Source organism: Macrotis lagotis, chromosome X (genome assembly GCF_037893015.1).
Source record: "Macrotis lagotis isolate mMagLag1 chromosome X, bilby.v1.9.chrom.fasta, whole genome shotgun sequence".
In the NCBI taxonomy this organism is placed as follows: Eukaryota; Metazoa; Chordata; class Mammalia; order Peramelemorphia; family Peramelidae; genus Macrotis; species Macrotis lagotis.
In genome coordinates, this window is record NC_133666.1 from 11,269,846 (window position 1) to 11,292,860 (window position 23,015).

The following is a 23,015-nucleotide window of genomic DNA, read 5'->3' on the forward strand; positions in this document are numbered from 1 at the left end:
ATCTCTTCTTAGGTCCTAGAATTGGTTGTGAGACTTGAGTGAGCAGTGGGAAGTAAGTGGGGGTCTTGTTTTTGCTTTGCTTTTTTATCTTTGGATCCTCAGTATCTGGCACACTGTAAGTGATTAATAAATGCTGGTTGAATTTAGTTCTGTCTGTTCTACATTACAAATAGCACAAGATAAAATTCCTTCTTTATGACTAAGATTGGGCTTTGAAGTAAACACATCAATACCATTTTATTTCTATGGACTTCCTGCTGGGACTTGGAAGCCTTCATTATACAGAGACTTGGGGGGAAATAGAATTTGTTGTATTTGGATATCACCAGTTTCTTTTAATGTTTGGCCTTCATTCTCAAAGAAGACCATGACATCAGGGAGGTGATGCCATGACCAGCACATGGATTAGATTTGAGTGAAGGGGTTCTGGGTTTAGTCACCAGCCTTACTTTCTCCAAGACCAGCTTTCTTTCTATTACATCATTGTTCCTTACCCTGTTATTTCTCATGAATTACTGCAAAATGGGAAAGTTGAAAGGAAATTCTTTTAAAATTGAAATAAAAGAGACCTACAACTAGAATATATTAATAAGGTTTTGATTATCTAATATTTTGTTGGAACTGTCTTTGTAAGGGGGGTGTGTGTGTGTGTGTGTGTGAGAGAGAGAGAGAGAGAGAGAGAGAGAGAGCAAGAGAGAGAGAAAGAAAGCAGTACCTAGCTGCTTTTATATAATCTACTTTGTTCTTTCTTCCCAGAATGCTTAGTGATTGGAAGTGGGGGTTGGCAAAGGGGGATTAGACAATGAATGGATAAGCATGCAAGGTTTTGAAAAGAACCTTGAGGAGACACAAGGAAAGAGAAAGAGACAACAGCTTCCATGGCCAGGTTGCTCTGCTGGGCATTCCACTGTGGGTAGGAAACTCTTCCATACATTGGAAATGCTGAAGTAGCCTGGGAAAGGATGGTCTTAGGTGGGGGTTGGAGATAATTCCTATCCTGCTAAACCAGAGATAACAAGGCAGACCATGAGGATAGCATACAAAGTAGCCAAAGGTACCATCATTTGCTGTCTGGGGAATGTTAGTCCTTGGTCCTTCCTGGAAGTTTTCAGAGAGGACCGATAACGTCACAGGGTGATGTCTTGACTTTGGCGTGAATTGGATTTAACTGAGGCAGAATTGCATGGTCATTAGCTTTGTTCTCTCTTCTAGAGTTACTGAAGTTCAGTGGCAGGACAAAAGTCAGGATGGCCAGCAATGGCCCAGGATGCAGTGGATGATCTTGTAGTCTTTGATGCCTTTGATTCCAAACTCGAAGTGGTCCACAGAGGAATGCAGAGAGATCAACACCCCCCCACCCCGCCCCAAACCTGATGTTAACTGCCTGAACCACACTGTGAGTGAGTGCTGAATTTTCCCCTTGAGGGAGGTGAGGGAAAGACATGGAGAATAGGGAAAAAGTCACACAGCAGGCAGAGTGTATGGGAATAAAAAGAAGCACTGGACTCCATTTTGATAGGGGGAGGAACAAAAGTGTGGAAGGCAGTTTTGAGGTTGAAATGATGACCATGAATTAGAATATCTTTTTATGGTTCTCAATATTACTGTGTTTTTCATGATTGATTAAACTGTTTCTTTGATATGATGGTGATTTGTTAACAGCTGGATACAAATGGGGGGAATTCTCATGTAGAGTATCTTGAATCCAGGCCTGGGACACTGAACTGGTAAATAAAGTGCTTGGATTCATACAGCCAGATTTTACTGGATCTACAGGAATCTCTCTCTCTCTTCTCTCTCTCTTTCTCTCTCTCTCAGGGTTGGACATGATGAATTGCTAACAGCAAATTTCTTTGAGGAACTCAGAAGACCAGAAAAAATTATTCTCAAGTGACTAAGAAAGGGCCAAAGAGGCAAAGTGAAAGACTAACTAACTAGGTCTCTTCATTTGAGTGAGATCTATGGGATATCATGATGAAGATAATGACTACTCTGGGTAAGTCAGATTCCAATTCAGGAGCTGCTGAGGAGTGAAACAGTGGGCAGAGCTGATTCTCTCAGAGGGGCAAAGATAGGGGTGAGACAAGCATCAGCAGAGGGCCCCCAGAGAAGCAGAACCATATTGAACTTAGCACAAGGTTTGCTGCTTGATAGGTCTTGAATAGATGCTTGGTGAATGACTATGAATGTGGACTGGATGGATTTCTGTCTAGCATCTGCTGAGCACACACAGGAGCACAATAAGGCATAAGTTTATTAGAAACTGTCATCCTTGAAAGCAGCAATGGCCTACTTGACTACAGAACTTAAGTCAACCCTGGCCAACAACATGGGAACTTAAATGGAAGTGATAGCTATTGAAAGTCCTGAACTGGTGGGTAGTGTATCACAGGTGACAATCAAAGCCTAGTAATTTTTATTTTTATTTATTTTTTATTTTTTTGCAAGACAATTGCGCTGGATTTGGACTCGGGTTCAGCAGAGCTGATGTTCTATCCACACCTAGCTGCTCCATCTAATCATTTTAAAAGTATATTTTCATAGCCTGTCCAGGACCTAAGACCTCGGTAGAGTGAGGGCCACACATTTTATAAAAACTGTATAATAGCTTTAAGGTTTACATGACATTTTCTCATGGAATTTCTCATTGAATTCTCATAACAACCCTATTTTATAGATGGGAACTGAGGTTGAGAGAGGATAAGGTCACATAGCTAGTGTCTTCAGCAGATATTGACCTTGCGTCTTCCTCCCTCAAGATTACTGTGCCAACAAGTGACCACTCCAAACCACATTTGGCTTTTATCAATAAGAACTTGCTATCTCCTAAGAAACATGTGGATATTAGGGAAGAAGGGGCACACCACAGCCTTGATACGGAGAGTGGCAAAGAAGCACCACACCTGCCACCATGAGGGAAGAGCCAAAGAGATTGGATGTTAGTTATTCTCTACTTAGTTTGAGAACAACCCAGTCTAAGGACAGGAGAATTCTCACTGCATGGGTGAGACATGGATTAGAGCAATGAAACAACACAGAGAATCCACTTAGAAGATATTCAGCTTTTGCTAGAGAACCCTCAGGAGACATAAGGAACCACTTTAACTGTCAGTCAACAGTATCATCAAGGTTCCCTGGTCCATGTGCCTTCCCCAAAAGGAAAAGACTAGAAATATCTGGATGTAAATAGATTATTGGGCTTTGAACAAGAGAAGCAAAATGGATCAATACAAATACCAGGAGGCCAAGATGCTGTGGACCGCTCCTTAGGTAGCCACTGATTTTTAGCACTGGGACACCACAGTGGGCACCTCCATGGCAGAGGAAGATCAAGAGAAGACGGCTTTGGCAGCCCAACAGGATGATTATACTGACTTGAAGGCAGATCCTAAAGAATTTGGGGGTTGGGTGCCCATCACTTTTCAATGGCTTATGCAGAAGGTATCCGGTGGTATGAGTTACTCAGAGGTGTATTTCGTTGCATTTTTTTATTTTTTATTTTTTTATTTTGTTGCATTTTTGAAAGATTATCTTATTTTTACTGATGTTTTGTTTTACTATCACAGTCAGTTCTGAATCTTGTCCTGGTCCTCATCCCCATCTCTCAATTCTTCCCTGGAACTGAATCCTCTTTTGAAACAAAGAAAAAATCTTCAGCAAGAACAACTCAATGAATATCTGATACTGCTTTTGACAATACAAAGATGGCTCTGAAATCCCCCAGCTTTCTGGGGAGAACAAGGAGTGGTTCATTCTCCATGCTCTGGGATCAAGATGGGTTATTATAGTTGCTCAGAGTATAGCTTCTCGTTACCATTCTGTACATCTATTGTAGTTGTATATTATTAGATATTATTTCTCTTCTCACTTTACTCTGTATCAGTTCATATAATTCTTACCATGGTTCACCAAAATCTCATTCATCATTTCTTGTTCGTATCTAGATCTGTGTTATAGGGAACTCCTGGGGCATTAGCGCTGCTATTTATTCGGAGGCACTGAGGGTTAAGTAACTTACCCAGGGTCACATAGTCATAGTGGGATTTTGAACCAGGGCTTTCTGGCTCTGCAGCTTCCTCTGCATTTCTTACTACATAATCATATTCCATTATATTCATATACCACATTTTGTTCAGTCATTTAGTTCCTCAATGATGGGCATGAAATTTATTAACCTGAAAAGTTCTGCTTAGAATATGTTGATATATAAATCTTTCTTTCTATTTTTTTATTTTGGGGGGATATATGCCAATAGTGGCAACGCTGGATCAAAAGTTATCAACAGTTTAGTGACATTGTATGTAGGATTCCGTATTCTTTTCCAAAAGGATTGGACCAAATCACAGTTCCATCAACAGTGTATAGGTGCGCCTATCTTTCCATAGGCCCAAACTGTGTGAATTCCTGGTTTGGGACCCTGTTATATGCCTGAATCAAATCCAAAAAACCCAAATCAAGTTCACCAATATTAATCGCTCATCTAAATGTTTGGCTTCAATTGTTAGGTTCTTTGAAAGCACAGATTAAGTCTGTGGACTTTGCCTTGAACAATGTTATCTCAGGTAGAATTGTTAGGATGATGGGCATGTTTGTTGCTTTGATATTGTTGTTAATGTTAGACGCCCTTTCTTGGGCAGGACCATGTCTTTCTACCTTAAGTTCTGTACGGGACTGTTGTGCGCATGGCCAAGGCTCAACGGATATGACGGCCAGTTTAGAGGAGATTCACCTGCAAAGAAGCAAACTCATTCATGGGCAGGTTAAACACCTGGCCGCTTTGCCACTGTACCTCCTTTTGATGTGTTTCTCTAGAAGGTGGTGTCCCCAGAAATTGTCTCCCCCCTCCCACCCCAGAATTTGCATGGTAATTATAATTTCTGTAACACATTACAATTTGCAAAGTTCTTTTCTTCACAATGAAATCACAAGGTGGGTCATGTAAGTAACTCATTTTATAGATGAGGAAACTGATTCCTAGTTCAGTCCTCTTTCTACTTCAGCATAAATCTTTTATACTATACAAAGACTCCCAAACAGATATCACAGAGATGACCATGGCCAAGATGCCCTAGAGAATGTCAGCAAAGGGACCTGAGGCCCTATTTCATTCAACAAAGACACCAGCTATGTCAAAAAAACTGCTGCAGTCATCATTAAGACATGGGAAACCAAAGGAAGTCAACATAAGACACTGAGGCAGCCATAGCCCCCCAGGCCATTGGACCCACACCATGGCACTCAAAATGGAGGCTGAGCCCTACCTGCCTTGTTCATTGCAGGTGGAGGAGGCTGGCTGGGAGTCTTGGAGAACATCATTTTCCTGGAATCCAACAGGAGGCGGCAGTACCCCGCAATCAGGCAGGCAAAGTTCGTGGCTTCGGGCCATTCCATCAGTAGTACCAGAGGCTGGGAAGAAGATAGCACATGATTAAGTTATTTCCAAGATAAGGAGATTCTGGGTGTGTAGAAGCATAGTGTGCAAGTGTTAGCATACCCATTTTACAGATGTGGAAACCAGAGAGCTCAAATGACGTGCCCAAAGCCCAAATCTGTAGCTTCATTTTGTTGTTGTTTTTGTTCTTTGTGGGGTAAGGTCACACAGCTAATAAGTATCAAATGTCTGAGGCTGGATTTGCACTCGGGTCCCCTTAGCTCCAGGGCTGGCGCTCTAGCCACTGTGCCACCTAGCTGCCCTTATTGGTTGTCTTTTTGCCCATATTTGTATCCGGCCCATTTCTTTTCCTATTCTTTGGCTATCTTTCAGGCCACTTCTGAGTACAAGTCAACTACACTTGTCACCGAGTGTGTCTGAATTGCCGTTTGGGTTGGTCAGAATAAGCGATTGCATTGATGCTGAAAAAAATGGGAAATGGAAAAAGAAAAACACTGATTCCAATTATTACCATTTTCTATGCAAATTTAATCAGTGTCAAGCAATCATTCCAAAGAGAAGGCCAAAAGAGGCCACTCAATCTCCTTATCAAATAGTTACACAGACAGCTTAAGGGAAACACCAATTTAGAATATAATTTATGTAAAACATTTCAGGAGGGTAGTGAATAGTAAAGGCTTGCTATGATATCCGTTTCAGCCCCTGGTGATTCTCTTCTTGAGACAACATGCCATTTTTTGATTCTCAACTAGATAGTATGAATACTATTTAATCTCATTGAACAAACATAGATTAAGTGCCTACTATGTGCAAAGATGAAGTAGCGCTTGTCTTGGAGGAGCTGACCCTCTCCTGAACGTATTGAATACATGCAAAAGGAAGTAAGCTTGAAACTATAAACAAAGTGATTTCAACTGACTGACTTATTGGGGGGGCATGGAAGGTCTCATCTCAAAGGTGGTGTATGAACTGTGCTTTGGAGGAAGTCAGGAATTCTAAGAGGCAGAAGAGGGGAGGTGGATCGTCTATAGGGAAGGGTTGGTAAGCAGGCTTAAGTGGAACAAAGAGTAAATAAGAGGATTCTAATGAAATGAGGAGTGAGGTTGGAAAGGGCTTTAAATACAAACTGATTTGGTATTTCATCTTAGGGAAATAGGGAGTTATTAAAGGTTTCTGAGGACAGTCACATGGTCAGATCTATACCTTGGGTAACTTTGTAGAAGACGATCTAGTGTTGCAAGAGTTTGGGGGGTTAGAGAACATTTTGAGAACATTGAGAGTGCATCTATGGAGAATCTTTCTAGTGGTGATTATCCTTCTTTATGACTTTTGGGGACAGCAGATCTGTCTCTCTGTTTCTATGCCTCAATTAGTCAACTGGCATCTACTAAATGCCTACTTTGTGCCAGCAAGTCGCTGAACAAGTTCTTTCTATGGCTGCAAGGGAATCAAAGATCCTAACTTCTGAACTCGAAGAGAGCTCAGAGGCTGTCTAGGTCAATCTAGGTCAAACCCTCACTTCCAGGCAAGTGACTTGGCTAAAGTCACACACACAGAGTAGCTGAGGTATCTATCAAGAAATCTTGTAAGATGTTATCTAGACATAGGAGATAGCTTTTTTCTCTTTTATTAAAAACTTTAAGGTTGTGTTCTGCTCTGACAAATCAAATGACATTTCTTTAGGGAAGGCATAATGATGACAATGATGATAATAACTAACATTTATATAACTTACTATATATATATATGTATTTATATATATGGCTCTTTGTAACTATTATTTCATTTGATCCTCATGACAACTCTGGGAAGTAAAGTACTACTATTATTCCAATTTCACAGATGAGGAAACTGAGACAAAGGTGAAGTGACTTGCCCAAGGTCACATAGCTGTCTAAGTATAGATTTGAATTCAGGTCTTCCTGAATCCAGGACCACTGTGCTACCTAACTGCCTCTAGCATTTAGATAGTGCCCCTAATGTGCCAGGCATGTTATAAGCACTATTTGGCAGGATTCTCATATCTGTATGATATTTCTTACATTCATTCCCTTCTCTCCACTAACACTGCTGGCATCTTAGTTCAGGACCTCATCATCTCTCACCTAGACTATTATTAGAATGGTCTCTTAAGAGGTTTACTTCCCCACTCCACCCTTCACCCAGCCCCCAAAGGGATATTTCTGAAGCTTGGCTCTGACTAGGTCATTCTGCTATTCAGAAAGCTGCTGGGGATCCCTCTTGGCCCCAGGATCAAATACAACCTCTCATTTGACATTTGTAGTCCTTCCACTCCTGCCTACCTTTGGTAAACTAATTGTACATAGGTCTCACATATAATAAGTGTTAGCAAAACTATATTAGAATGTTGGTCATCATATTGAACATTCCATTTCCCACCTCAGGGCCTTGTATAAGCTATCCCTCATGCCTGGAATACGCACCCTTGCCCAATGGAGACTCCAGCTTCCTACAAAGCTCACCTCCTGCGGAAAACTCCTTGAAAATTATTTTCGATCCATTTCATTGTTAATGTTCTATGTCTATGTCGTTTCCTCCCAATAGTACATAAGCTCCTTGAGGGTGCGAATGTTTTCATACTTGTCTCTGAAGCCCTTTGTGCACAAAACTTGGAACACAGTAGGCACTTGTTGAATGACCCAATAATAAAGCAGGTAAAGGCCTGTCTACACCCAGATCCTCCGACTCCCAAGTCAGTGCTTCTTACATAGCGTCTGTCTACCTCCTGTGAGTCAATGGTGAGGCAACGATGGATAGAGTTCCCCTCAAGCTCTGGAAATTTCTCTCCGAATTATTCTACATAGAGTTTGCTCAAACTGGAAGCTCTTGGAGGGCAATCTTTGTATCCTCAGTGCCTAAGACATAGGGGTGAGGGAGGAGAGCAATAAATAACTGCTGATTGCAGGGGAGCCCCATGAAGGGAGAGGCCTCTGTAGATGGGCCACCTAGTCATTCCACCTACATAATCTTGCCAACAGGTACACACGCTTCTTGTTTTTGCATATAGTGTGACACTTGTGGGGACATCTGTTGTGCAGGGGAGGGAAGTACGACACCATCCTTCTACATCTGTTTCTGTGAACACCATCAGAACCCAGGGATGAAATGTCAAAGACATGGATGTACTGCTTGTTCTGCCTCAAGACTCCAGTCTCTCCCCAGCATAGATGGAAGGGAGTATAAGCTACAAATGCTCACCTTAGCATCTAAGATGCTGGTCTCTACCCGGGCTACACCTTGGTTCTCCTGGAACAGCTGGATCTTGCTGATTTTGCTGAACTCTGACAGCACAGTGGTGAGATTGGTCTTGAGGTCGATCACGTGACTGATGCCATGCCGGGGCCCAACCAGGAGGGTTGTGGCAGAATGTTTCTCGTCCTGCTGGGTGGTGACCCCAGGAACATGCATTCAAATAATTCACAGCACAGGGTAGAGGAGGTGGGGAGACATGAAGAGGAAGGAGACATGAAGAGGGGGGGTATGGGGCAGCTCTGCTGGAGAAGGGGGAGGTGGGGTGAGTCTGATGGTTCTTGGTACCAGGCTGGGAGGGTAACTGGGAGGGAGAGTTGCTTTGACCATCCCACCACAGGGTGGTCTAGCTAATAATTCTCAGGCCCATCCCGGGACCAGTCAGGTCTTGGATGTCTCCTTGGCCCTTTCCTTTCCTTGGTCCCAGAGGTATGGCCCCAGAGGTCATATTCCTTTAAGCCTGTGGTGATTCCCAGTGGAACCTGGCCCTGACCCAAATAGCAAAGGGGGCAAAGTCTGTCTTCAAGTCTTCCCAGTTCTGCTTTGACACCCCACCCACCCAGCGCCCCTCCTGTTGTCTTTGGCCCATTACAAAACGCTTATGTCCTCCCATGTCCTCCCATGCATTATCCCCCATTGAACTTCCCCCCATTCAAACTTACCTGTCCCATCCTGAGTCCCATTCCCTCAGAGCCCTGCCAGGAACTAATCTGATAAACTTGTTTCTGAGAAAGTAATGACTGATCATGGCTTAATGTGCTCCATCCCCCCAACCCCAGCCCCTCAGATCAATTTGCTTCTCTAAAGGGATTCTGGATGTCTTAAATGAAAGAGAACTTAGGGTGACTTGGTATGGTATGGGGAACTTTTGGGTAAGGGATCAGATCACAGCAGTCTGGTGGCTGCCTGCTTAGGCAATGCATAGGTCCAGCCCCTTGGGGGAGGTTACTGTCACGGAGCTAAGAGTTGCCGAAAGCATCCTGGGCCTACCAAGCTCTATGCTTCCTGCTAATATCTTGTTAAATGATCTCCAACCAGCATACCCTGAGAATATGGCAAGCAACTGAGCCCAGTGTGCAAGATGAGATCAAATGTGGCATGTGTGAACTAAGCTGGGTCCCATTCTTAGGGGGCCATCCCAGGCTTGCTGGACTTAGATAAATATACCCAGGAAGAAGGGAGGGGAAAGCTTTTCTGACATGTCATCTGGTGACCTAAGCTGTTCTAAGGTAGGCACCTTGTCCCCTGCCCTCCCCCACCACGACCCCCACCTCCCCACTCACCAGGCCCACAGTGTTGAACAGGACGCCTGTGAAGGTGGGAAGTTCATTCAGAATCCTAAGGTACTGAAGCTTTGCCTGCATCTGGGAACCCTATAGAATAACAAGAAGCATGATTTCTGGGTTCTTGGAAGAAAGGAGGTTGATATGGGATGGGCAAAGTAAACCCTTGCCCAAGTGGGGCATGAGGCTTTAAGTCAGAGAGTGAAGTCGGCCATGTCTTTTGGCCCCTCTGATACCCCTTGCTCTCCTACCTCTCTGTTTCTTTTCCTCCATCTTCCAGTGCCCAGTACTCTCCAGATATCCTTTGGTCTATAGTATCCCATTTAGGTCCGCCCTCTCCTTGGGTCATTACTATCCAACAGACATACTCATTCACTTTCCAGACCCATCTTCTCCCCCACTGCCCATATATCTGAGGTAGGACTAGTCACTTTCCCAAAGTTGCTCAGGCCCTAGGGGGCTTTTCTTTCAAGACTACTGAAGAAATGGGTCCTTCCTTTGTTTCCGAGTCCTGACCTCTTGGAATGACTGTGCCAAATGAATGTGTCTCCTGAAGGAAATGCACTCAGGAATGTGCCATCCCTGAATCCACGTCCAAAGACACACCTGGAAGCCCAGAGGCCAGTGGTGCCTAAGTAGAACACTTGGTGGCCAGCCTATGCTGGGTACCTTGGTGCCACTGGGGGGATGGGCTTGATGTGCCTTCAGTTGCTGGGAGAGTGATTTCCGAAGGTTTTTCTCTTTGATGCTCTGTAGGAGGGAGGGAGGAAGAAAGGGTTCCAGGCCCCACTCCTTCCTGAAAGCAGAAAGGGAGGAAAACAATGAGACATACAAAGGAGAGAGAGAGAGCGAGAGCGAGAGCGAGAGCGAGAGCGAGAGCGAGAGCGAGAGAGAGAGAGAGAGAGAGAGAGAGAGAGGAGTGAGAGAAGCCAGGTAGGGGTTGAGGGGGGATAGAAGGTCCTAGCTCTAAAGCTAAAAGGCTCTAAAGCTCAAATACTATCTTGTCCATCCCTCTGCATTTTACAGTTGCGAAAACCAACATCCTAGAAAGTGACAAGACTTGTAGGAAAAGTTACACATACCTAGTCCAATCTCCTCGTTTTAGAAATGGGAAAACTGAGGCTCATTGAGGGAAGTAATTGACCCAAAATCATATGCAAGATCATTGCCTATAGAGCTGGTAGGAACCTCAGAGGTTATCTGGTGCAATCACCTCATTTTACAGAGGAGGCAACTGAGAACCAGTGAGGAGAAGCACTTGACCAAGGTCACACAAGTAAAAGCACAGAGGTGAGAGAGATGTAAGAAAGATGGAAAAGACAAGTCAGATGGCGAAGAGGGAGATTAGTATTCAGGAAGGCTTGTTGTAAGGCACTGCAGAACTCCCCAGGGCTGGGCTGCAGATGAGATCAGGAGTGGAGCCTTTGCCATCACCCCTGCCCCCTACATTATCCTCCTTCTGACCCAGAGCATTTAGTGTCTGTACCACTTATCGACTGGGTATTTATCATTTAATAGTAACGATAACCAGCCCTTCTGTGGGTAGAGTATTCTGTGGTTTACATAACATGGTCATCTTTCAGCCATGACACTGACAATAATTCCTTGTGGGAGGTGAGTAAGGATTTGTTTTGTTGTTTGGATTTGGACCTATGATTTCACTGGGTGTGAGGAAACTCCTCTTACCAATTGGTGATCAAAACTTGACCTGGAACTTACAACCTTTGGGAGTTACGTGGGCTGATGAGCTTCACTTAGTTGTCCAGAGTCACAGTCAGTGTGTCACAGCTGGGACTTGATTCCCAAGCAGGTCACCCACTAATCTGTACTTCATGATTATACATTTTATAAGTGAAGAAACTTTCATGAAGCTATGAAGTGATTTGTTCAAAGTCTCATGGTCATAGATGTTAGGTAAACCAACTCCCTCATTTTATAAAGGGAGAAACTGAGGCCCAGAGAGGTGAGGTGATATGTTATACATGTTAGAGATAGGATTTGAACCCAGATCCTCTGACTTCCAAGCCAGTGCTTCTTACACAGCGATTGTTTACTTCCTGTAAGTCAAGAATGGATAGAGTTCTCCTCAAGCTCTGGAAGCTTCTCTCCCAATTATGCTACCTCGAGTTTGCAGAAATTGGAAGCTCTTGGGGCGGCTAGGTGGCACAGTGGATAGAGCACCAGCCCTGGAGTCAGGAGGATCTGAGTTCAAATCCAGCCTGGCAAACCCATTGCCTTGCAAAAAACCTAAAAAAAAATAAATTGGAAGCTCTTGAAGGGCAATCTTTATATCTTCCCCAATGCTTAAGACGTAGGGGTAGGGGAGGGGGCAATAAATAACTGCTGATTGCAAGGGAGCCCCAAGAAGGGAGTGGCCTCTAGCATTCCACCTGCACTCTTTCCAACCAGCACACACACCTTTTGTCCTCAACCCAAACAAATGGTGTGACACTTGTGGGGACATCTATCACAGCAGGGGAGGGAGTGCAATACCACCCACCATTTCATACAAATGATACCTACTAGGGATGGCACAACAAATTGTAGTACATGAATTCAATGAATGAAGGAATGAATGAACAAATGAATGAATGAGTGAAAAAGTATTTATTAAACACTTATGTGCTGGTACTAGATTAAGCTCTAGAGATACAGATAGAAAACCCAGGTTACTCTGCTCTCGAGGAGCTCACAATCTAATTGGAGGAGACTGCAAATATCAAAGTTCAACTTCAGGGTGAATGGAAAGGTCTGGAAGTCCTAATATAGCAACAGGGCAGGTGGCAAGGTCTATGGGTCCCTTTAGGGATGCATCAGCAGGCTAAATGGCAAATGGTAAGGCCTGGCAGTCCTCCATGTCACCAAAAGGATTGTAGTTGATGACTCCCAGCTCATCCATGCGGTGGGAATGCTGCCCCAGAGATGGAGTCTGGTTGCCCCAGCACCACAAAGCAGGGAAAGGGGCAACTATGGTAGCTGAACGGAATATTACCGTGCCCACAGGAAAAATGAAGTAATAGGGAGCTAAGAGAAAGAGACAGAGTAAACAGGACCAGGGAGAAGTAAAATAATGTAGAAAAATAACGGCAAATCAGTAGCAACTAAACTCTGTTTAATTATTCTGTCCAAAAACCTTGGCCTGGCAAAGGAGTTGAGAAAAAGACATCTCCCTCTCTTCTTAGACAAGTGAAGGATTGTGGGATATTGCATAGATTGTCTCAAGTGTTTGGGCTGAATCCTTTGCTACAAGATAAATAGGTGGGGGTGGGGGTGGGGTGGGGGTGATGATGGTGGTGAGAGGAAATATTAAGAGATGAAAGTAATGTAAAGGAAAATCTACCCAAGTTGAGTTAGCTACTCTCAGAGTCCCCCTTGCCCAAAGCTCTACTCTCTTGGGGGGCTGTTTCCCCAATTCTTGCTGGATCTTATATAATACCCCACATCTACCACCCCAACTCCCTGCCTACTTCTCTGGACACTCACTCCACATTCTTGAGGGAGAACTTCTGGCTAGGACGTGCAGTAGAGACAGTGATGTAAATATGGAGTGCAGCAAGACCTAAAAGCATCTCGGGCTTGGGGTCCATTCCAAAACGTTCTCGGATGACATCATTTCGACTCTGGGAGAGAGGTAAAGAAGGCTTTAAGTCACATTCTTGCCTAGCTAGGTCCAATCCTGATGCAACCCACCCTTACCCCAAGCCCCCGGCCCTTCCACCTCCAGTGGAAACAATTCAAACCTATTCCTAAAATTGGCTTAAACTGCCTTTCCTTCCCATCCCATGGAGTGCAAAGGCTGCTTGTCCAGCGTTGAAGGTAAGGCATCAAGTTGTTTTCAATGTTTTAGAAATGAAGATAATCTATTGTTATGCTAAATTGTTACAGAACAGTCAAGGCCACTGTCGCTTTTTCTTGGGCTCTCATAAAAGTTTCCTTTTATCCATCATTCTGGAAAGCCTATTCTCCTCCTTCCCTCCCATTCTTGCCCATGCATCTCCCAGCAGAAGGTGCCCTTATCTGGGCAGCTAGATCGGAAACTTTTGGAAACTTGCTCAGCGATGATTCCCATGGCTGTGGGCCTCTCTGAGCTTATCACCAAGGCAGCCTGGAAACTCCTTTCCTCTCTAAAACCTCCTTGCTTCCCATGCCTGGAGGAGCTAGTTCTTATAACTATAAATATACCATTGTATCCACTCCTACTTCAGAATCCATTGCTCAGAGAAGAGGCTAGTGGTGGCCTCTCTTATTGCAGGGACTCACCCTTCTAACCAGGGTCACTGAACATCCAGGATCAATGGAAAAAGACCATAGGGGACACTAAACTTGGAGCCTTAAAACTCACACTAAGGACACCTTGTCCAACTTACTACTCTTACTGCTCTCCCTTGAGGGCCAGCTTTCTTAGCAGGGGAGAAGAGAAGTCTTCTCCCTCACCGTCCTGCCACCTGCCATCAACATCCCTATTTCCCTGGGAGCCAGGCTAACTCCCCAAGCACCCAGTCCTACTCCTAAGTCTGGACATCTTGGGAGGGAAAAGAAACCCTTTCCAAAGAACTAGAACCCAGAGCCTGGGCTGTGTAGAATAGTGAGAGGGAGGCAGGGCCAGTCCTTCTTCCCCAATCTAAAGGGGAGCCCGCAACAGTACATGTGAAGAAGGCCAGTGTCAGCATGAAGCACCACTAGTTGGAGACCTACATGCAGCTAAGCTTTCGTCTTCCCATGGAACATAAGAAAGGGGGAACCTGTGTTATTTTTGTCCTCGTATCCTACCAGAGCTGGAGTAGCCCTGAAGCAAATATTTGTTGAATGACCTGTTGACCAGGTTGGTTCCTGCCTTTTGTTAAAGTGATAAAGGGTCAAGGAGGCATCAAAGGACTAACCTTGACTGATGGTTTTTGTCCTTGATATCAGGGAAGGTGATGCCATGGCAAGCACAGAATTGGATTTGAGTGGGGGGGTATGCTAAATCACCAGCCTCACTTTCTCCTCCAGAGTCATTGGGTTCCAATGGATCCCAATATGGATCAGGATGAACTAGAGATGGCCCTGGATACAAGGCACTCAGGGTTAAGTGACTTACCCAAGATCACACAGCTAGTGATTATCAAGTGTCTGAGGCTGGATTCAAACTCCTGTCCTCCTGACTCCACTGGGAGAGTCCAGGGCTCTCTCCACTGTGCCACCTAGCTGCCCCACCAACCTTGAAAGATAAAGCTTGAGAGAGGAGGACATGACTTGTGTGTCTGTGTCCAAATCCCCAATATGGGCCAAGAAAAATCTTGGCAACCTGAAGAAAACTGGTTAGGAAAAGGAAGGGAATGAAGGAGCGGGGAAGTTGCTACCTAATGATTGAGACTCTGTGACCTTAAGAAGTGGTATGCAACAAAGAGAGCTTCTGAGTATGGCGGTATTTGGCTTTTGGGTTGGTCCAGCTCTGTGGTTTCATAGGCACAGGCAATTCCAGGAAAGCAAACTCCCTCTTCCAATACAGGTTGCCACCTCCTCTAAGAGTGTTGCCTATAGTAAAGTAAGATCAAGGGTCCCAGAGCTATTTGGTGGGACTTGAATCCAGTTCTTCCTGGCTCTGAAGCTCTAAAAGTATGCAGTCAGGGATTGATCAGGTAAGATTTTATTCAGTGACATGTGAAGGAGGGAATGGGACTACCTGAAAGATGGTAGTGCTAATGAGAGACCTGAGGAAGAGAGCGGAAAAGGCTTTCATATCTGAATAGTCAATTTCTTTTTCTTCTGCTCTATCTCATTTTCTAATACAGTGACAAGAACTTGGGGCCTTAAGAACAGAAAAAGAATATCCAAGTGGGTATGACGAAATGTTAGGGCCATGGAAAGCACTCCCTGAACCCTGCGACCCAATCTCCAATCCCCTTCCTAATGGCCCTTGTTGCCTCTGGGTCAGAGCCAGAAAATGACTCAGTTGGAGCAAAGGGTGGCTTCCCTACCCTAGGGACTAGTTCTGATTCCTTTCTGCCCAGCAGTGTCAGAGTTAGGTAGCAGCGCCTCCTTCCTGAACTGAAGCAGTTCCTGCTGCTCCAATGGAAAAGCAAGAAGAGAAACTGGGAAGGGCCAGCCTTAGCTAGTTGCTTGTCTGATCTCTTCTGTTGATCAGCCTGTCTGCCTAAGCCTGGATGTTCATTCTTTGCTTATTCCCATATCCACCCCCTTGCCAAGACCTCAGCCTACTTCTCTTACCTGGATATACAGGTACTCAAAGGCAGCAGGATCTTGACGCAGCAGCTCCACTGGGTCTTTGGGAAAGAAGCTCACCCGGAAAAGGCATCTCATACCTTGGTAGTGTGTCCGCTGTACCACCTGAGCAGAGGGGAACAGAAGAGTCGGGAAAAAGCTAACACAGAAACTAGCCAAGGGTCAGGGTGGAGGCCTGGAGAGTTGACCGGTTGCTTCCCTAATCCCTTGGGGGTCTCAGTCATGGGTGTCCTGGAGTCAGTAGGAACAGGATTATTGGAACCAGCCAGAACCAGTTCATGAGAGCCAAAGTCCAATTATTGGTGTATGGCTATTTACACCTTATAAACTGGCAACTGCTCAGTTTATTGGGATTGTCTGGATTAAAGAAACTGACCAAGAAAATGTTAATAATGTAGATGAAGCAGAAAAGCATATCCTGCATCTCTTTGGTCCCAGAGAGCTGGTTGTTAAATGCTTTCTTTACTAGTGCCCTACTGGTCAGGTCTGAGGTACACCCAGGGGAAAGAAAGGGCAGGTGCCAGGGGAGCCAATAGGTCAAAGAAGCACAGGTCCAGAGCTAGGCTCTTTGGGGAGTCCAAAGATCTGTATTCAAATCTTGTCTCTACCACATTTCTATCTGGGCTACCTTAGTCAAATTCTACCTAGTGTCAGAGAGAGGAAAGCAGCAGGATTAGGATTCAGACTCAGGTTCAGGAACCCAAGTCCTGTTTGCCACAGCAGTTGGAAATCAGTCACAAGATGACAGTAGAAATAGACAGACATAGTATCTGAGAACTTTCTTCTTCACTAGCTAGATCTAAGCCAGAGTTCATCTGCAAGGATTTCTAAGTTTCCCTCCTGTGAAGCTATTGCCATAGCTCAGCTACTACCTTAAGGTCTTTGGAGCCATGTCTGATTTCAAAATTACCCAGTGGGTATAGGATGATCTGACTGAGAGAGCTTATTTCAAACCTCCTCCAGGAAGCAAAAAGCCTCCTGAGGAGGTTGTGGTTTTCCAATGGGTCCCTTGATCTTTAACAGCTGACAGCTAGAGGGGACCCCAGAGGTCCTCTAGTCCAAATCACTAGATTTACAGATGAGAACACTGAGACCCAGGGAGCTTAAGATGACTCGTCACACATAGGATCATAGTTCCAGAACTGAAAGGGATCTCAAAGATCATCTAATACAACCCCGATTTTGCCTCGAAAGGAAACTGAGGCCCAGAGAATTTAAAATGACTTGCTAAAGATCACAAGAGCTGGAAGGGACCTCAGAAGTCCTATTAGTCATCTTTGAAAGTTCATGGCAAATAGTCAATAAACATTTATTAAGCACTCCTGTGTGGGAGGCAGTGTGCTAAGTGCTAGAATAAACCAGAAGAAGCCTAAGGAAGGGTACATTATCCTGATAGGCCAAAAAAAGATAAGAATGATGTCTCCATAGGTTGGTGTACTTTCCAACAATGGTTAAAATCCTAGAATATATTCCTAAAAGGAAAGCTGGTGATCATCTGCAAAAGGAAATAATACTTGACAGAATGGCTCATTAAGAGCCATGTTAGCCCAATCTTATTCCCCTATACAGGGAGATCAAGAGAATGCTTTAGATGAGCTTGTCCTGAAATCAATGCAAAGTCTCTTGTGATCTCCTTGGGACCAGACACCACATCATTAGGTGAGTTTGGGGACCTGATTCAATGACAAGAACCCAAGAATAGTCAGGCAATGGTATGATGTCAGCTTGAATGAAGATAGTAGTGGAACACCCTAGGGAACTGTACCATGTAACATTTTTATTAATGACTTGGACAAAGGCCAATTTGATTGCTTAGCCAATTTGCAGATGATACACAGCTGAGAGAAATTAAAATAACTAAGATCTCACCTCAGACCCAGCAATTGACAAAGATGAGAAAAAATGGGAACAATCTTAGAGGGACTACAAGAAGATAGGCATACTAATGTTCTTCTAGTGGAACTGAGATGGGTCAATCATTTTGGAAAACCATCTGGAATTAATTATTTGAGAAAAGTGTTTAAAATGCACATAACAGTTGACCCACTGATCCCAATACTGTATATGTGTCTACAAAAAGGTCCCATATATATCCAAATATTCATGGCAACACTTCGGGGGGGGGTGCAAAAACCTAGAAGCTAAGAGGATTCCTATTAATTTAGGAATTGCTGGGCAAAGTATAGTATCTGAATGTGATGGGGCTATTATGCAGTGAGAAGATTTAATGATCTGTTGCAAGTTAGAACAGCCAGAAGAACAAGCTTAATGATCACAGGCACATAAATGAAAAAGATCACAGAAAGGAAGAAGCTTAAATATTGAACAATTGTAATAACAATCTTGATTTCAAAGAACATTCTTCCTCACTTTGTGGTAGAACAATAGGAGACCACAAGGGCAGAAATGTGCATCCTTGGTCAGATGTGGTCCTTGCATCTGCTATTTTTGCTTAATGGTTATTCTTTGTTACAAGAGAGGGATTGATTACATCTGAAATGACTGATGTCAAAACAAAAGGCATCAATAAAATTTACTTTAAAAAAGTCCCAAAGCTGGGAAGGGGATAACCAACATGTCAGATGACTGCTTTGAAAGAACTAATACATTGGACCAGACCAAAAAGATGACATTCAACAGAGCTAAAGGTAAAATCTTACACTTTGGATCAAAAAATCAATTTCCCAAGAGTAAAGATAGTCAATTATAGAGAAAAGATTTAATGGACCATAATTTCAACAAGAATCAAAAGGAAGAACGTGGTAGACAGGAAAGGATGGTGAGAGGCTAATAGAGGATGAAGAAATCGAAGCTATTGAGCCTGGAGAAGAGAAGTCTTACTTAGGATGGCATCATGGTCTTCAAGTTTCTGAAGGGGAGGAAAGATTAGACTTATTCTGCTTGGCCACAATGGGCATGGAATAATGATGGCAGTATGAAGAAAGAGGCAGATTTAGGACTGATCTCAACATTAGGAAAAGAGGTTGTTGATCAACTTTTAGTGGGCTTCAAAGTAAATCCTGAAGGACCATTTAAAGGAATGAAAAACAATCTTGTGCCAAGTTTGGGGCTACAAATTCTAATAATGGGAGGCATCCACAAGAGTGTCCAGCTCCAGAACTTAGGGGAAAGCCATGGAGTTTAGGGTAGGGCAACAAAGCAGATGGTAATAACTCTTCTTTGATATCATTTTTTATTTGTTATGAATACTATAGAAGGGACTCCTGTACAACTAAATCAGTGGTGTCAAATACAAATCATAAATAACTCTACAGAAGCGTCCCTGTGGTCACATGTTGACTTAGAAATCACATCTTAACATTATCTGTGATTAATTGTATTTTCATTTATTTGGTTAACTATTTTCCAATTCTATTTTAGTCTGGTTTGGGTTCATCAGAGAGGGCAGTGTGCTTGTCACTGTACATTAGATGGTTTCTGAGCTTTTGTCCAATGGTGAGATTTTTTTTTCATTCTAAATATCACAACTCTGCTGAGGGAATCCCCTAGGTAAATAGATAAGAGAAATGTTTATCTTTCCTAACTTGATTCCCTAAATGATCCTGAGAATCCCTTAGGTGTGTGCCCATCTCACCTCCACATCCACTCTCAACCTCCACTTAGAAATGGGATCTGGACATCTATGGTCTCCTAAGGGTAGATGGAATATCAATGTGCTGCTCACCGAAGCTCTAGAGACAAGATTCCAAGACTGGCTACCCTCCTCAGGCCCACTCTTCCAAACCATAACAAGAGGAGTCACTTACATGGGCCAGGGGTTGCTTGTCCTGGAGAAGCAGGAACTTGTGACTCTGTTCTGGGCTTGCATACTCCAGGACAAGAGCAAAGTGTTCAATGTATCTTAGGGAGAGGCGGTCCTGTAATGTCACCATCACATCCTAAGGAAGAGAAGAAAAAAGCCTGAAGGGTTGACTTTTGCCCACTGTGCAGTTGTAATAACTTAATTCCTGGAAAAAGAACATCTGAGAGAGAGAGACAGAGACAGAGACAGAGACAGAGACAGAGGCAGAGACAGAGACAGAGACAGAGATAGGCAGAAAAAAGGCAGAGAAGGCAGAGAGACAAAGGGGGGGGAAGCTAGATGGCGCAGTGGATAGAGCACAAACCCTGGAGTCAGGAGGACCTGAGTTCAAATTCAACCTCAGACACTTAATAATTGCCTAGCTGTGTGACCTTGGGAAAGTCCTTTAACTCCATTGCCTTAAATAATTTTTTTAAAAAAAAGAGACAGAGAGAGAGACATTGGGAAGAAGGAAGGAAGGGAGGGAAGGAAGGAGGGAGGGAGGGAGATAAAGGAACAAAGGAGGAAGGAAGGAAAGAAGGAAAGAAGGAAGGAAAGAAAGAAAAGAAAAAGACCCAGGAAAAGTGAGATAGAAAGTTCTAGAGAGAGCACTATGTGTGATGGAGCTGGTCCCATGAAACAGGATCTAATTAGTGGCCTACTGCAGCTCCTGCTCCCAGATCCCTTGGTTGTCACAACCAAGGATTCTGTCCATCACTAATGCTCTGAGCTTAAGACCAAGCACATAAGCCTATGGATAGAGTGGCACTCAGAGGCATGGCAAAGGCTAGCTTGGGCACCAGGCAAGATCAAGGAGTTTCAGGCAAGCTAAAAGGCCAAGATCTGAAACACTCTCTTTGTTGCCCACTGAGAGTCAACTGAATGCTTAAGGTAGATGCTGGAAAATATCATCCTGTCTCATGCTAGCTGTTGTAGGACAGGTGCTGCTTAGATTTGCTAGAGGGAATTTCTTCACTGGGACTTCTCATAGACCCAAGAAATCACAGGTGCAGACCATTACACAGGTAAATCACAACTGAGCCAATGTTGCTGGAGCTGAGACAGGGGCAGATGAGATTTTCAGCCTATTTAGCACTGGGAACCTGGACAGCCAAGTCAAGCGTTGCCAAAGAAAGTTACAAGCTTAATGTCTCCCAGGCCATGCTGTCAGCTCACCCAGGCACCTCTTGGATACAAGTGACTTGGCAGACTGTCAAAGTGCCAATGAGCAGCCAACTGCACCCGTCATGGAGCTGGAGCTGGAGCCAGAGTCATGGCCAGAGGACATGCCCTGAAGCCACTGGAGGCAATGGTTAACAGGAGGTTGGGGGAATGCAACAAAAGAAAACCAGAGAAAACATCCAATGCCACAGAGACCTAAGAGCACAGTCACAGGTGTCAAGACAGAAATCTAGATTCAGAAAGGACCAACTCTCTTGTTTTACACAGGAGAAAACTGAGACCTTGCTCAAGTTTCCACATTGGATTAGTCAATCTCCTCATTTTAAAGAGGAAGAAGATGAAGCCACAGAAACCAAGATGCTCAGAGACCCTTCCCACTCAATATATGCAAATAGAACTCTGACCTTGGGGGTGAACAGGTGTCCCTTGCTTCAATAAGCCATCTATTTACAAACCATCTAGGATGTGGGGAAGGCCAGGAAGTTAATCTGAAACTATTATCCAAGATAAGTTCTGTAGCTGCTGATTTTTCTTCACTGCCTCTAGATTTAGGCTGAAAGCCCTTAGGAAGCTGATGGTTCAATCTGTGTTAGGATTTCCCATGGTATAGGCTCTGAAATCCCTCCACCTGCCTTAGGTTTCTCCAGATAGGCAGACAGCCATGGGCCTCCATGAGGAATGGCTTTGGTTCCCATCTGTGCATCTAGGATGATATTGTGTATAGATGTGTATTTATATATATATGGAGATGTGTTTGTGTATGTATGGAGATGTGTTTGTGTGTATATATATATATATATCTATCACCCTCTTATCCCACATTTATGTATATATACAAACTATTTAGTTTAAAGGTTAAAATGAGTATTTTAATATTTAACGTTAATATTTAAAATACTATTTTATATCTAAAAATGTATGTAATATACACATACTAAATATTAGTTTGTATATACATAAACTAATGTTTAGTTTGTATTTATATATATGTGTATATATATGTTTGTATAAATACAAAGAAATATGGGTCAACAAGATGATACAAACATACATGCATGTGAACATGTATGTGTATATCATTCAGTTAAGCTATATGTATATGCGTATATATGTATTATACATATACACATACATATACACATACATATACACACATACACACACATACATATACACACATACATATACACATACATATACATATACACATACACATACATATACACATACATATACATATACACATACATATACATATACATATACACATACACATACATATGCATATACATATACATATACACATACACATACATATACATATACATGTACACGTACATATACATATACATATACATATACATATACATATACATATACATATACATATACATATACATATACATATACATATACATATACATATACACATACATATACATATACATATACACATACATATACATAAATTGTTGTTATTCAGTCATTTCCGCCGTGTCATGACCCCACTTAGGGTTTTCTTGGCAAAGTTACTGCGCCTGGGGCAAACAGGACGAAGTGATTTGCCCAAGATCACAACAGCTGGTCAGTGTCTGAAGCCAGATCTGAATCAGGAAAATGAATCTTCCTGACTCTGGGCCTAGCCCTCTCTCCACTGCAGCGCCACCTAGCTGTCACCATAAATACCTACAATTATTAGTATTGTTTGTATACTAATTATTTGTGTGTATGCAAAAGCTAAATATAGGCAAGACGATACATACATACACATACATTTATACATACATACAAAATATGTATCTATGTGATCCATATTTAGTTTGTGGTTCACTAAAACAAACAGATCTCTTGGTGTTCATTT

The 23,015-nt window shown here is 43.3% G+C and overlaps 1 protein-coding gene across 3 annotated transcripts in view; it reads right to left on the reverse strand.

Annotated features, from left to right (window-relative positions):
* The window catches only part of FRMPD3 (FERM and PDZ domain containing 3), a 111,651-nt gene that overhangs the window by 17,569 nt on the left and 71,067 nt on the right, over nucleotides 1-23,015 (reverse strand). For all 3 annotated transcript variants that reach the window (XM_074201801.1, XM_074201803.1, XM_074201802.1), the window contains exons 5-11: nucleotides 19,938-20,069; nucleotides 16,156-16,275; nucleotides 13,429-13,565; nucleotides 10,615-10,741; nucleotides 9,946-10,035; nucleotides 8,612-8,791; nucleotides 5,262-5,406 (exon numbers count right to left, since the gene is read on the reverse strand). In XM_074201801.1, coding sequence (XP_074057902.1) covers nucleotides 5,262-5,406; nucleotides 8,612-8,791; nucleotides 9,946-10,035; nucleotides 10,615-10,741; nucleotides 13,429-13,565; nucleotides 16,156-16,275; nucleotides 19,938-20,069 — 931 coding nt within the window. The remainder of the gene's footprint in view (nucleotides 1-5,261; nucleotides 5,407-8,611; nucleotides 8,792-9,945; nucleotides 10,036-10,614; nucleotides 10,742-13,428; nucleotides 13,566-16,155; nucleotides 16,276-19,937; nucleotides 20,070-23,015) is intronic.